This window comes from Balaenoptera ricei, chromosome 17 (assembly GCF_028023285.1).
Source record: "Balaenoptera ricei isolate mBalRic1 chromosome 17, mBalRic1.hap2, whole genome shotgun sequence".
Classification (NCBI taxonomy): Eukaryota; Metazoa; Chordata; class Mammalia; order Artiodactyla; family Balaenopteridae; genus Balaenoptera; species Balaenoptera ricei.
Window position 1 is genome coordinate 74,906,736 of NC_082655.1, and position 13,976 is coordinate 74,920,711.

Consider the following 13,976-nt stretch of genomic DNA (forward strand, 5'->3'; position numbering starts at 1 on the left):
TGCTCAGAAGTCACTAGACTTGTCTTTACGCTTATGCCCTACCGACTGTCCTTAACAACCTCCTGGGGTTCTGCAAAGCAACCTGGGCATGCCTAGACTGGGATCTCATAAAGAGAAAGATTTTATAGTATCTTCTGTGCGCCACATTAAATGAGGTCCATCAGCTTCACTAAGGACGTCCAATGTTAATTATCTTTGAACTGCATTCTGCTATAAGAGCACTCTTAATTTATAAGGGAAATTCATGCTATGTAATAGATTTGTACCAAAATATATTGAATCCTTTATTGATCATATCTGGAACTGTGCAAAAAATCTATTTGCTTCACACTGAAAACTGATTTCTTTTAAAAAGCTCTCAGACTAAATAAAAAACACATTTACAGTGATTATTAAGTCCTAAAACTAGTAGTAAGTCAATAAATTTCAGTTAAGTTTAGAGCAAGTGTGTCATAACCCAAGGCCCTGACCAGAACCAGATCTAGGAGTCCACAATCATTCTCCATAAACACACATGAGCTCTCTGAGTCACTGGCTCCTAATACAAATGATCTTCTGTTACCTCTCCCCGGTCATCTGTGCTACGTGCAAAGTCCATGATCCGGTCAACCTCCACGTAATCTGGATTAAAAAGCTCATCTTCAATCTACACCAAAGGAAAAAAAGTTAAAATGTTTATTTAACTCCTGAGAGTAGACACTATTTCACTTTTCATCAGGCAATAATATCTTGGGTCACAGCAATACAAAATTTATATTTGGCAAGTTCTATTATATTAATTGAAATGCTACAATTTAGCAAAATCACTCCCCATGAGGAAATCAGACTTCTCAGACTTTGTTAACTGGGTCTTTTAATTACTGTGTGAAACCTTTTTACTGTGAGAAAATGTTTAAGAATATTTTAAATGAAGTGTGAAATTATAATTCACTAATGAGCAATCCAAAAGGCTTATGGCACGCAATGCATTTAACATTCTTGAAACCACGGCTTGCAATGAAGACTCAGAGCCATGCACAGTAAGTGCTGTTGGAGTCTCGTAACTATTGGAGCTGTCTGATGCCTTATAGCATCATTTGCAGAATGTTATTCAAAAGCTAAAAACGCTGAGACCAGTGAATTCCATATTTTAGTGTGAACAGAGCTTATGATGTTTGGTTGTCTTTGCCAATCAGTATTAGTACCTCATTTGAACACAGTCTTGGCGTTCATCTAAGTGTTCTAATGATTTATTTGTACTGAACATAGAGCATTTGGCTAAAACTCTTAAGGATAAAGAAATGAGGCTTAAAAAATTGGGTTCTTTAGCCAATAGATTAACCATCTTTACAAAACTAAAGCAATGCTGCATGCCTGCAAAGTTATCTCATGTAAAAGAATAGAATGCGGCTCAAAAGGAAGTTACAGACTAAGCCATACTTTAAAGAAGTCAGAGTCAGACAAGTTAGAAAAGAAAAGACACATTATTATGTGTTTCTAGAGATTCATTTATCAGTAATATAACTTCATTCAAATGCTTTGCAAAGACGTATTACAAGCCACTTAGATACTGTTTGTGTCCCCTGAGTTGCAGGTTGAAGGGCCGTTTGGTCACAGTCGGCTTGAGGATAACAAACATTCCCTGGGCCCCTGGGCCCACTTATAGCACCCAGTCTGGATGCTTTGAACTGTGAATTATAAAACAAAAGCCAGAAATACCAGAGTGTGTTTCAACTGCCTCAGGCTTTACACAGAGTTCATGACTAAGGCAAAAAAAAACCTTTGAAATGTTCCGTTAATTTAAAATGTTAATATATTAAATGCATTGGCTTTGTCAAAGCTTCTAGACTTAGGTACACAATATCTATGTATTATTCATGTAAAGCATAAACAGTAGAACTTTCCATAAACTAGGCTCTTCTGATAAAAGCTCTAAGACAACTTGTTCTTAAACAGAATCTTTCATTACTGAAATAAAATCCTTAACTTTACTCCTAAACACCTTTATCCTTCAAGCGAGTAATCTATGCCACCATGCGTGTGACGTAATTTCCAGTTTTGATCATCTTTTTGAGTAGAGATTTTAGTTGCAGTGACTTAAAAGGAAGCCTAAGGTGAAACAGAGAATGCAAAAGTGGTCATAACTAAAAATCCCAAAGCAGCAGACCATGGGGTACCTGAAGCCAGGACCATCTATGGGACATGACAAACAGTGTGTGTGGTGAGCGGGGGTGGGGGGTGTGTGTGGGTGCGTGTGTGTATATAAGAAAGAAAGAGGGGAAGAGAATTGGTATCCTCCCCTGTTAACCTTCAGATCACCTTTTCAGACTCAAGTTTATGCTACTTCCATTCAGGACAAAACTTGAGATCTCTAGCTGCCAAGTTACCAGCAAGATAATGTATTTCAGCCTTGGTACAGGTGATTCCCAGAGATAGACTCATAAAGGTAGACTACACACCTCGGGCCGGGCCCACGTCCCTGAAGTGCATCTGACTCTAAGAAGCACAGATAAATTTAATGAGCAGAGCCATGACTGAAGGACCAGGGTGGGGGTAACCACTGTACTCTTTCCTTTTCCTGCTACAGATGCACAGAAACATCAGCAGAACGTACAGTGTCTCTTCCTAGGAGGAAGCTGAGGATTTCAACTTGCCCAATATCACAAACATTTAACTCCAGTTTCATTAAGGGGCATGAAAAACAGAACTTCCTAGTATTTTCTCAGAACCTGTCCTTTCAAAGAAAGAATCACCTACATATTCCCCAGGACATGAGGAGTGAGTCCCATCCAAGCACCTCCACCCCTTGGCGCTGACCACTGCAGGCAAGGAGGCTGGTGCTCGGTGACACGGACACATCTGTCTAGTGGAAGCCCCTCCACCTGCTCTCCCATCCAGTGCAGATTTTACAATATGCCTTTCGGGGCATGGAAATCAGATTCCAGGAGAACCCAGACTTGTCACCTGAGAGTATAAGGATTGACTCTATGACATAAAAGTACGGAACTTTCTTCTGTCCCCCGTTCCCCCATCTCAAGGGGATGTGTGTGAAGGGGTCGAACAAGGGGCCGGTGTGTGTGAAGTTGGTCGTGAAGCAGGTATTATTTTCCATCAAATTGCACACTTCTTTACAGTTTGCATTCTGTTAACTCCCTTATGGAGAGGAAAACTAATAAGTCAGCCAATTTAGTCTTTCAATGTGAAGGTTTCTCTTTTATCTGCTTGAGGCTGTAAGTGAAAGCAAATTGGTGATCACAAGCCCAGGGACCCCAGGAAGCATTCTGTGAGAGCATTTTGTCAATGTAACTGACTACACTGGAGGGGAACCTGGCACTTCTTAAAATATGCAGGACTTCTTCCCTGCCCTAGGTATGGGTACCTTCTCATCATAATTGATAACCTAGGATAAAGGGGGGGCAGGCAAAGGTATTAGAATATTATACCAACTCCTGTACCATAATACGTAATCTGTGAAAAGGAGTTCAGTGAAAACTCTCTGTAATTAGGCACTGACTTGAACAGAAGAAATTTGTCACACACCTCCCCCAACAGAAAGAAACTTTTATATCCTAGAACTTATACTTAATACTCACTGTAGCGTTTTTACCCTGCTAAAATCTTAATAGGACTTTTGCCTACTTATTTTTTTCACTGTCTACTAACTGTATTTTCATTACAAGATTTAATCATACCATCATATTTCCACATAGTATCATAAGGATCAGTATCTTCTAGAACTAAGCAACAGGAAGAATGAGAAATTTCCTGTTTACAAATTATTTTAGCAATAACCAGTTACCAATATGCAAGTAACAGCACCAAATGAGGCAAACTAGTTTTTCTTAATAATATACTGACCTAAAATTCAAAATTCAGAACATTTTAAAAATGTAAATGCTTTAGAAAATTAACCAGGTTTTCCATACCTCTGAAAGGAATTTGTTCTGGCCCTGCTTTGCCTTAAATCGTTTAATCTTTTGCTGAATTCTCTTATCTTTTTCCAGATCTTGTACAGATGCCCATTGACAATGAAGATAAGAGCTAAAAGAACAAAATAATATACTTGAAACAGGTAGAAAATAATTAATCTTTTATTATACATGTTCATCATCATTCCCCCCCAAATCAACTAAACAGATAATTAACATAATAACCTGTTTAATTACTCACAGAGGTTGCCAAGCCACGTTCAATGTAACTACTAATGTTTGAGAATAAGAAAAGAAAATCAATAATAATGCCTAAAATTTGCCTTCTGTCCTGGGCCTGCAGTTCTCTTACCCACCTCCCATTAAAAAAAAAAAAAAGAAAAGAAAAGGACCTAGTAACAAGCTGTTTTCATAAGTGAATGGATTACACTTCAATACAAAACAATTAGCACTACAGGGTGGCCTTAATTATGAATTCGTTTTGAGCCTTTTATCATTAATTGAGAAATAAAAGGTTTTTGTCAAGGTAAAAGAATTCAAATTTAAAAGAGCGAAGGTAAACCTAACTTCCTCCTTCTACAACTGCTGGGCAGCAAAGGGCCACCACCAGCTCTGGAACACCCTTGTCCCCAACCAGCTCCTGGTCAGTTCCCGTCTCCCAGCTCGGAGAGGACTGATGCCCCTTGAGGTCCCCTGTGAATTTTTCACTCCCTACCGTCTACCCTCTCCTTGCACTGTTTAGTCTCCTCCCGTTCACACGTGCCACAGGCCTGCGCTGAGCACTTGCTGTGTCTTCTCTAACCTGAACTTGAATACTCCCCACCCTTCCTTGTCCATCCCCAAGACTCACTGGTATACAGTCACTGTTTTATGGTACCTCTGACATTCTTCCGTTTGGTATTTCAATATTCTTCTGTACTACCATCCTCTCTCTGCCACCCCCCACCCACCTCCATGGCCTCGACTGTCTCTTGTTTATATTTCTGGCCATGACATTAAAAAGAAATGAGGTACTTTCACAATCAAGGTACCACTACTCTTAGAAATTATGCAGCCACTATAAAATCTCTCAAAAAATAATTAATGATATGGAAAAGGCTTCTGACATTAAATAGCACATCATTTGTATTTATGTAACGTCTAATATGCATTTTCATAGGTAGGATTGATTTAGTCCTTCTACAATTGACCAAGGGAGATAAGGACGTTAAATACAGATGCCTTGTACAGATGTGAATTGATAGAAACCCTGCGCACAGAGGGAGAGAGAGAGAGAAAACAGACTAGATGAAAATGCATCAAAATGTTAGTAATGATCATTCTGGGTGGTAAGATTGCAAGTATTCTATTTTCTACTTTCAACTTGTAATTTCCAAATTTTCAATAAATAATTTGCAATACTGCTACAACCGAAACCAAATATTATAAAAATCACCTAGTCCAGTCTCCGAATTATTGGACAGAAAAAGGTATGTGTGCAGTCAGCACCCTTGCCTTGGCTGAGGTGAACATGCCATAAAGCACTGCCAGGGTGACCACAAGGGAGATACAGGCACTTGAGCAGCTGGGTCCAGCCCTGCTCTCCCTCTTGTAAACTGGGCTGAAACTTTCAGGCAGTGACTCTGCTTTAACTAAATGGAGAAGAACCACAGGCTTTTGCTCTAGGATCAGAAACAAGGCAAGGGCGCCCATATCTCCACTGCTATTCAATATCATATTCCAGGCATTAGCCAATGCTGTTACATGAGAGAAAACAACAAGAGGAGTGATAATTGGAAAATAAGAAGTAAAACTATCTTTATTTGCAGATGCCATGACTGCATAACTGGAAAACCCTAGAGAATCAATTAGGAAACTAATTCAAATAATAAAATAAAATAATTCCGTTATGCAGCAGGATATAAAATTAACAGACAGAAGTCAAATGTCTCCATTCACACAAATAATAGCCAGTTAGAGGAAATAGCATTAGGGAAAACCTCTTTTACAGTATCAACAAAGATAAAATACTTGGTAATATATTTAATAAGAAGTGTGTGAAACTTGCACAAGGAAGTATTTAAAACCCTCCTAAAAGATACGAAAATCAAGTTGAACCAACTGGAAAGACATCCTTGTTTTTAGATAGCATGACTCAACATCATAAATCATAAATTTGTAATTTAACACAATGTAAATAAAAATATAAACAACCATTTTAATGGAGTTAGACAAGTGAATGCTAGATTTATATATAAAAATAAACATGCAAAACATCTAGGAAAACACTAAAGAGGAAACATCTTAGGAGAAACTAGATAAATCAGATATTAAAATACACTATAAATCCTCTATAAGTAAAATAGTGTGCTACTGACTCGTGAAGAGATAGAGCAAAGGATTAGAATAAAGAACAGATATGGATACAATAAATATGTATCTTTAGTTCATGATAAAGACTGCATCTCAAATCACCGGGGCAAAGATGTGCTTTTTAATAATGGTGCTGGAACAACAATATTTGGAAAAGAATAAAAAATTAGAGTCATGCTTTGCCCCATATACAAGAGTTAACACCAAGTGGATCAAGCACCTAAACAGAGAAAATGAAACCATTCAAGTACTAGAGGAAAACATGGCAAATTCCTCTTTAACCAGGGTGTAGGAAAAAGCTTTCTAACTATGATTCAAAAGTCAGATCCTATAAAAGGAAAGATTAATAAATCTAAATATGCAAAACACTTTTAAAAACTTACAATGCTATAACCAACAATAAATAAAGCCAAATGACAACGGAAACTGGGAAAAGATAGCTACAACATATAACACAGATTAAGGACTAATATCCCACATATATAAAGAACTGTTAAAAATTGAGGGAAGCACAATAGAAAAATGGGCAAGAGATAGGAACACATAATTGACAGAACAAGATACAAAACTGCTCATTAAATTTATGAAAAGATGTTCTAAATCACTCACAATAAAAGAAAATACTAATTAAAACCACACTGAAATACAAATTTCCACAGAAAGTAAAAAAAACAAAAAACAAAACAACAAAAAAAAACCCACCACACTACACTGGAAAGGTTGTGGGGAAATAGGTGCTCTCCTACATTGTTGGTAGGAATGCAAACTGACACAACACTTCTGGAAGGGAATTTTGCAATGTCTAACAGAACTACATTTATGTATGCCTTTTGATCTAGCAATCCCAATTCTAAAAATTCACCCTGAAGCTATGCCTCCAAGAATTCAAAAATACATAGGCATGAGAATATATATTGCAGCATTATCTGTAACTATAAAATATCAGAAGCCATTTACATGCCGGCATACCCAGGAGATTGGTTGGATAAGTTATGACACAGACATGCAAAGGAGTACTAGGCAGTTGTAACAAAGAATGAGGAAGACTCTATGAACTGATGTTGAATAACTTAGTATACACAGTACTGTGAAAAAAGCAAAGTGCAAATGTGTACTGATGCTATTCTTTTGTGTTTAAGGAAGAAGGGGAAATAATATATAAAATCGACCTATGTATCTACCTATCTGCACATTCATGCCAAAACTTACAGGAAGGATAAATCTGGGATTAATGAAAAGGTAAGTAGGAATGAGGTGGAAAGGAAGGGAGGATGGCACTTCTTCTTTGGGTATCATTTTGTGTACAGTTCTGACTATTGAACCGTGTTAATATTTCATGAACTTGGAAAAAAGCAAAAAAAAGAAAAAAGAAAAAGAAAAGAAAATCAACAAGGATGGGGTGAGGCCTAAAATGGAATACAAATACAAACAGAAGCTAATGAACCAAACTGAGTAGCAAATAACATTGCACTAAAGGGGGGCTGGGAGGAGAAGAACTAACTTGAGGAAATACTGGAAAAAGCATTTAGCCTCTACAGCATCAGGCTAAAGACAAAAGAACTCTACACAAATACTGAATGAACGCTAGTTAGCAGGCGTCTTTTTCACAGAAATATGGTCTAGTAATTCTGAAAGCACTTCCTATATATCCTAGGATTAATAAATAAGAAAATATATTATGGAAAATAGGAGCCAGGTTTCTCATAGTCGAAAAATGGAGTTATTAATATTGGAAGGGGAAAGAATAGAATGAACCCTGTGGTACTGAAATAAAATTGGAAGTATCACTATAAAGGCATTGGTTTTCCTTGTTGGTAGGTAGGTAGGTAGACAGACGTGCGTGTGTGTATATATAATAAACATATATGTGTGTGGAACGTTTCTTAAGCTGTTCTGACAGCTCCCCAAAGCCTCTCTTTAACCCTAGAATTTATTAATATGGTACTTGAGTTCCTTGCCTCAAAAAGCTTAAAGTACATTTAAAAAGTTTAAAGTACATTTAACTTTTATGTTATCAATAAATATGTTTGTCCTTGGTCTGTGATTGTTACTTGTCGTCCTCAGCAGAATGACTACTGATGTTTCCAACGAGGCTGCCTCGTCAGAGTGTGCTTGGTCCTAGTATCCAGCTTCCATCTACAATCAGAACAACTCACGGTGGTTTTTCATGCAGTTTTCTTAAAAGTTATGCAATTCAAATTCACTAGACAAAACTCAGAAATGAAAACAGAGCAACAAAATCATAGCTCACTGCATTTCAAAACATGAGTGATATCACGATTTCCTAGAGCCTCTGCCTGAGAGCTGAGTTCTCATCTCGGGTGCCAAGCATCCCAGTGAAGGATGAAGGCAGGGAGCCCCACAGAGCAAAATTCATTCTCAGAGTCAGGCAGGTATTATAATACTTTCCTCACTTTTCTGTTATTGTATGAGTTTTCATCCCCTCTAAAAAGAACTTCTTGGTTATACACAGAAGTTAGTCAGCCTGTACACCAATTACACATTTTGCAGAAAAATAAAGCTCATAAACTATCAGAGATAGAAAAGTTAGTAGGCAATGGCCTAAATGGCACTGAATAAACCACACCAAAATTTCCCCGTTGCCAATTTTTTTAAAAAAAATTTCCTGATTACCTTTTAAAATTTGGTACATTGAAAATATATTCCTCCATGGAAAAAAAAAATCACAATCTACTTACAAGTTTTTGTATTTCACGTAGAACTCCTCAACTTCTACCTCTTCTCCAGATTCCTTCTGCAACAGAGGAAAATTTCAGGCATGTACTTGAAACCATCTACTAGAATGTTCCAAAGTAATGATTTACTCCCGTGTGGCCACAAACAGGCATCGAGGAAGCGGCATAGGGTGCTCCTGGAAGGGTGAGCACGTGGTGAGCTGGTGGGAGGCCAGAGGGGTGAGGGCGGACCACGCGCGCTACCCGATGGGCTCCGGCTTCTCAGACGTGCACGACTTTAACTCGTCCCTAACCACATGCAGCTTCATTCACAACAGCCTGACCCCAAATGTGGCTTTCTGCCAAACCCACAGTGCTAAGTAGACGCCAAGTGTACCATTTTCTCAGGCAGCAGCCAATTAGCCACTGCTCTCCTGAATGCCATATGGATTATTTTTGGCCGCCTCATGGCAACTTTACATGGTGGGTTTTGTAATGTTTTAAAATATTTAAAAGACATTTATTCCTCCATATAGTTAACAACGCTAAACAAGAAACCATATAAAACTAAACTTTGTTCCGAGGCTGTAATTTCAGTGCATCACTATTCAGTTTCAGTTTGACTCAATGGTACAATTAAAATCTCTCAGACAAGATGTCACATACACATAGCAGCCAAATAAAATTAACACTCCAAATACTACACCGAGGTGAGGTTAAAATCGTGACCCATCAGCCAAATCAAGGGTGCAGTGGCGAGACTATCTCGAACATCTCCCCTGATCCTGCCTATTATAATGTCTGCAGAAGACACCGCACATATGATATTTTAAGCATCCCTTTCAATATTTTTTTTCCCCTTGGTTGTAGGCTGTTAAACAAGTCGTAATATGTAATTTTCTTCTGGAACATTTGATCAGATAAATCAGGGATGTAAAAAATAAACACCACTTACAGATGTTTAGAGATTGCTTTTACACTCTTACAAGAGTACCTGCCTTGAGGGTTACATTTGGCTACTAAACTGCCTCAGAGGTGCCGCAAAGAAAATTAAGGCAAGTCAGAACACGGCACAGGGCAAACAAAGGAGCAGAGACTTCTTACTGGGTGACAGACTGGCACCAGATCTGTTCAAAGAGACTAGGATCACCCTCAATCCCCAATCTTCGAACTACTGTCAAAGACTGTGAACTTAAAACTTTTCTTCAAAACTCTCACACGTTATCAGTTAAACCTAAATTTTAAGCAGTTTTCCCATCTGCCTAGAGATCACCAATAAGAAGACAGGATATTCAGGAGTGGGGTCGAAACCCATTAATATCTGGTCCTGCCCTAATGGATCTATAAATGGTCATCACCCTAAAGCAGCTTCTTAAATCAACGTGTTCAGAAAACCATCTGTATCCCCAGATTCTCTTTTTTTAAATTATTTTTTAAATTATTTTTTATTGGAGTATAGTTGATTTACAGTGTTGTGGCATGTCGCAGACTTTCAGGTGTCCAAAATGAAAAGAAATGTTTGCTGGGTGCCCTCAAGAGCCAGGGACATAAACATGCAATTACTGTATAGGTAAATTCTGGTCGATTCAAGTAACAATCCATCCCGAACCCACCTTACATTTTTCTAGCCCTTAACATTACCTCGTTCCACTCCCACATTTCAGCAACCATTTCAAGACACATTATCTTTGTATAGAACTGGAGATCACAGTAGAAAGGCAAAGATAAGACTGTGGTCAGCCAAGGAGAATGGGGAACCAGGGTGAGCCTAGATCTTGTGATGCTTCTCATAGCGTATCATGAAATTCAAACCTCGAGTGGAATTCAAACGTCTGGTCTACTGTTTTTACTTTTTTGATGTTAACTATATTTCTTTCAGTTCTGAAAGAGTTTTTCAAAATTACTTATCTTTGAGGTAGTAAAAAGACACGCTTTATCCTTTCTATGTTCTGTTATCTCCTGATTTCCTTCTTCCGGATCTTTCCTCCTGTACTGTCCCCTTTCCATCTCCTTCTAAGTGGCCTCACTGTCTGTAACTTCTAAGTGGGCCTCAAAGCACACAGATCAACTCTTGAACAAAGGGGCAGTTTTCATTCTGTCTCGATTCTGCTCCAGAAAGTTCCGACTCTTAACGCCATCAACTGTCTGTCCCTGACTCTCGTGAACACCCATTTTTCTCATCACGATCAGCTATGCCTCTGGGGGCGTGCTGTGGAGATCTCAACAAGAGGGTCTCAGGCTGTCTGGGAGAAGGTGATCAGGTTCCGAGACCTCATTTAGTAGCACCCGGAGCTCGTGCAGAATCGTCCCAGGACCTATTTCTCTTGGATGTCCCAAATTACAACCCTGTGCTTTAACTGACCACACATACTGGATCATCTTCTTGCTCCCAGAGCTGTAAGTAGAGAGCTGTAATAGAGCTGTTTTGCCCTTCATTTCATATAAATATGATCACGCTGGCCTCTTCTGCTTTACTTAGAGCAAAACAATTAACAAAAGTGTGTGAATTCATAAGCTCTCAGGAGCATCATTTTAATTACGCACTAAACGGCAGTCGGTTTGACCAGACTCTCTTGACAGTTGAAAGCAGCCCCAGCCTCTACCTCCCATGCCCCAGTGTTCAGAAGCCTTTCCATAATGGGCATATCCAGTGCATAACTGAGTCAAGGCACTATTTCTGCAGGTGCGCGCACGCGCGCACACACACACACACACACACCCCACTCAAATTTATTTCTAGGACAGTTACCGTTAAATTTGAGAGTCCTCTAAAGTAATTTTATGTGCTCGATAGACTAGTTTTGAGAAATGTGTGTATCTTTTCATTCATTAGACTCCTAAAGCAGTCTGTCAAAATCCTTACTATTCACGTGAAATTGAAAGTTCCAAACATACTGAGCCATACTTGTTCCACTGTTCACACGGAACAGAAACCTTGACCAGGCACTAAATCAACTCTTCTGGTCACCTGGGTTCTAAAACAGCCGTTCAGCAAATGATAATCCTGTTGGCCTGAAAGAACGAATGACCTTTCCTAAGCATCCTATTACTAAATTAAGCAGTCACACTGGGGAAACAAAGCTAAACTGTAGTGTGAAAAGGCAGAAATTTTGTTAAATAATGCACAAAAGAATGAGAAAGCGCCTTGATAAAGGTAACAATAAAGCAAAGGTATGAATCCATTCCTACTTCTGGCCAACCTGCTGTATATTCTACCAGACATACCAAATCATAGTTCATTTAGGAAGAAAATAGGACATAATAATACAGAATCCACTTTCAAAACTATTTTTGACCTTCTGGTGCAAAAAGGATTTGAACTGTTTTCCCCCAAAGACAGATGGTTCAAAGCAGAAGGGACTACATGATGACTAAATGTGGAAAAGAAGAAAATTAACCTTATACAATCCAAAAGTCCATTCTTAAACCTACCTCGAAATTCAAATACAAGTACCACCTATGTCCCTTGCACTGGGTCCCACGCACATTAATTTGGGTTTAGAACAACGTAAGTGCCTGAGCCATCCCTATATGACACGAGGTGCTGAGTTACGGATGAGTACTGTGAGTTTGCACGACTCCATCATAATGGCTGATGCTTCTCGGGCTACAGTGATGAGGTCAGCTGATTGCAAAAACCATGAACTGTCCCCACTATGTGTCAGCAGTATGCTGGGGAGGCTCTGAGCCCTTAACCAGTTTCCATAGCGCTGCCAGGGGGAGACAAAGGCACCTTCTCACAGCCATGTCTTCCATTATTCATGGTAATAGGAAACAGACCAGCAGGCATAGCTAGAATCCAGGGGAAAATCTCAAATTTCCTTTTGCTTCTATCTGCTACACTTTCCTCCAATATTACTAAAGCTGATAACTAAAGTAACTATTTGGAGAACATTCGCAGTTTAAAAAGTTAGTACCTGCTAATGTTTACAATCTTCTAATGGGTTTTTATGGCCCTTTATGAAATGCCACTAATCTACAAGCAATTCAATGGGCTCCATACCTCTTTCTTATTTTAAATCATATCTCAAGGCATATCTCTCCTTCCAGAGGAAATTTCCCATTCATTTTCTCCATCCTAAAATTCACCTACTCAACAAATACTCTACCCTCATGTACAATTACAGTGATTTTTAATCTCCTGTGTTAAGATAAGCGTGGTCATCTGTAAATGGCAGCAATACCTACTCCTAAACTGTGGGTACCTATCTTTAAAGGATTGGCAAGAAAAAACAAAAAATGCCCTATGGTGGGCAAAACAGAAGGAAAAAGTGATGCCCTACATCATGCATAGTCTAAGCAGCTCTGAATAATAGAGCTAATTATAATTTGCAACCCCCAAACCTGCTGGGTATGCCTGCTGAAGCACTATCGGTTGAATGAAAATTATTATATCCCATCCAAACCACGTGCTATTTATTCAAACAAGCCACTTCAATTCGCTGAAGGGGATTATTCTTTAAAGTACATCAAGCATTCAAATTTTGCCATATATCTACAATTCACAAGTTAACAGTTCTAGAGTCATTAGAAGGACAAAACTGCAACCTTTCCAATTAGTTAAATAGTGCTCATTTCTGCTTGAACGGGTGGGAAATTTGGTTGAGATTTTATGTTCATCAGAGAGGAAATCCTCATGTTCAAAGAGTTACCAGATAGACACCCCATACACTCCCACTCTCTACACTCATTATGAAAATATCTTGACATGTTGTTCTTGATTATTTTTGTTTGAACCAGAGTTTTATCTTCTGATAAAAATCTATACTTTGAATAACACAATACAAAAGCAGAGAGTATTGGAGGAAAGGTAAAGAGAAGTTTACGGCTGGTGCAATACCATTTTCAAGGATCTCTAGATAGTATTTGAATAGTAAATGTTTCCTATTTGATAAACCCAGAAGCTCACTTTAAATCCCATAATTCCTCCATTCCTCATCTCTCTCCCTGGAGATTACACTGTGTACACACTTCACATCTTTTTAAAAAAAGCTTATTTTACATGTCAAAACAATGAGGTTGTCTTCCACACACCTTGAAA

The 13,976-nt window shown here is 38.6% G+C and overlaps 1 protein-coding gene across 4 annotated transcripts in view; it reads right to left on the reverse strand.

Moving 5' to 3' along the window:
- CHD7 (chromodomain helicase DNA binding protein 7) overlaps positions 1-13,976 on the reverse strand; it is a 179,026-nt gene that overhangs the window by 44,223 nt on the left and 120,827 nt on the right. For all 4 annotated transcript variants that reach the window (XM_059902343.1, XM_059902342.1, XM_059902339.1 and 1 more), the window contains exons 7-9: positions 8,960-9,015; positions 3,906-4,020; positions 563-646 (exon numbers count right to left, since the gene is read on the reverse strand). In XM_059902343.1, the coding sequence (XP_059758326.1) occupies positions 563-646; positions 3,906-4,020; positions 8,960-9,015 (255 nt within the window). The remainder of the gene's footprint in view (positions 1-562; positions 647-3,905; positions 4,021-8,959; positions 9,016-13,976) is intronic.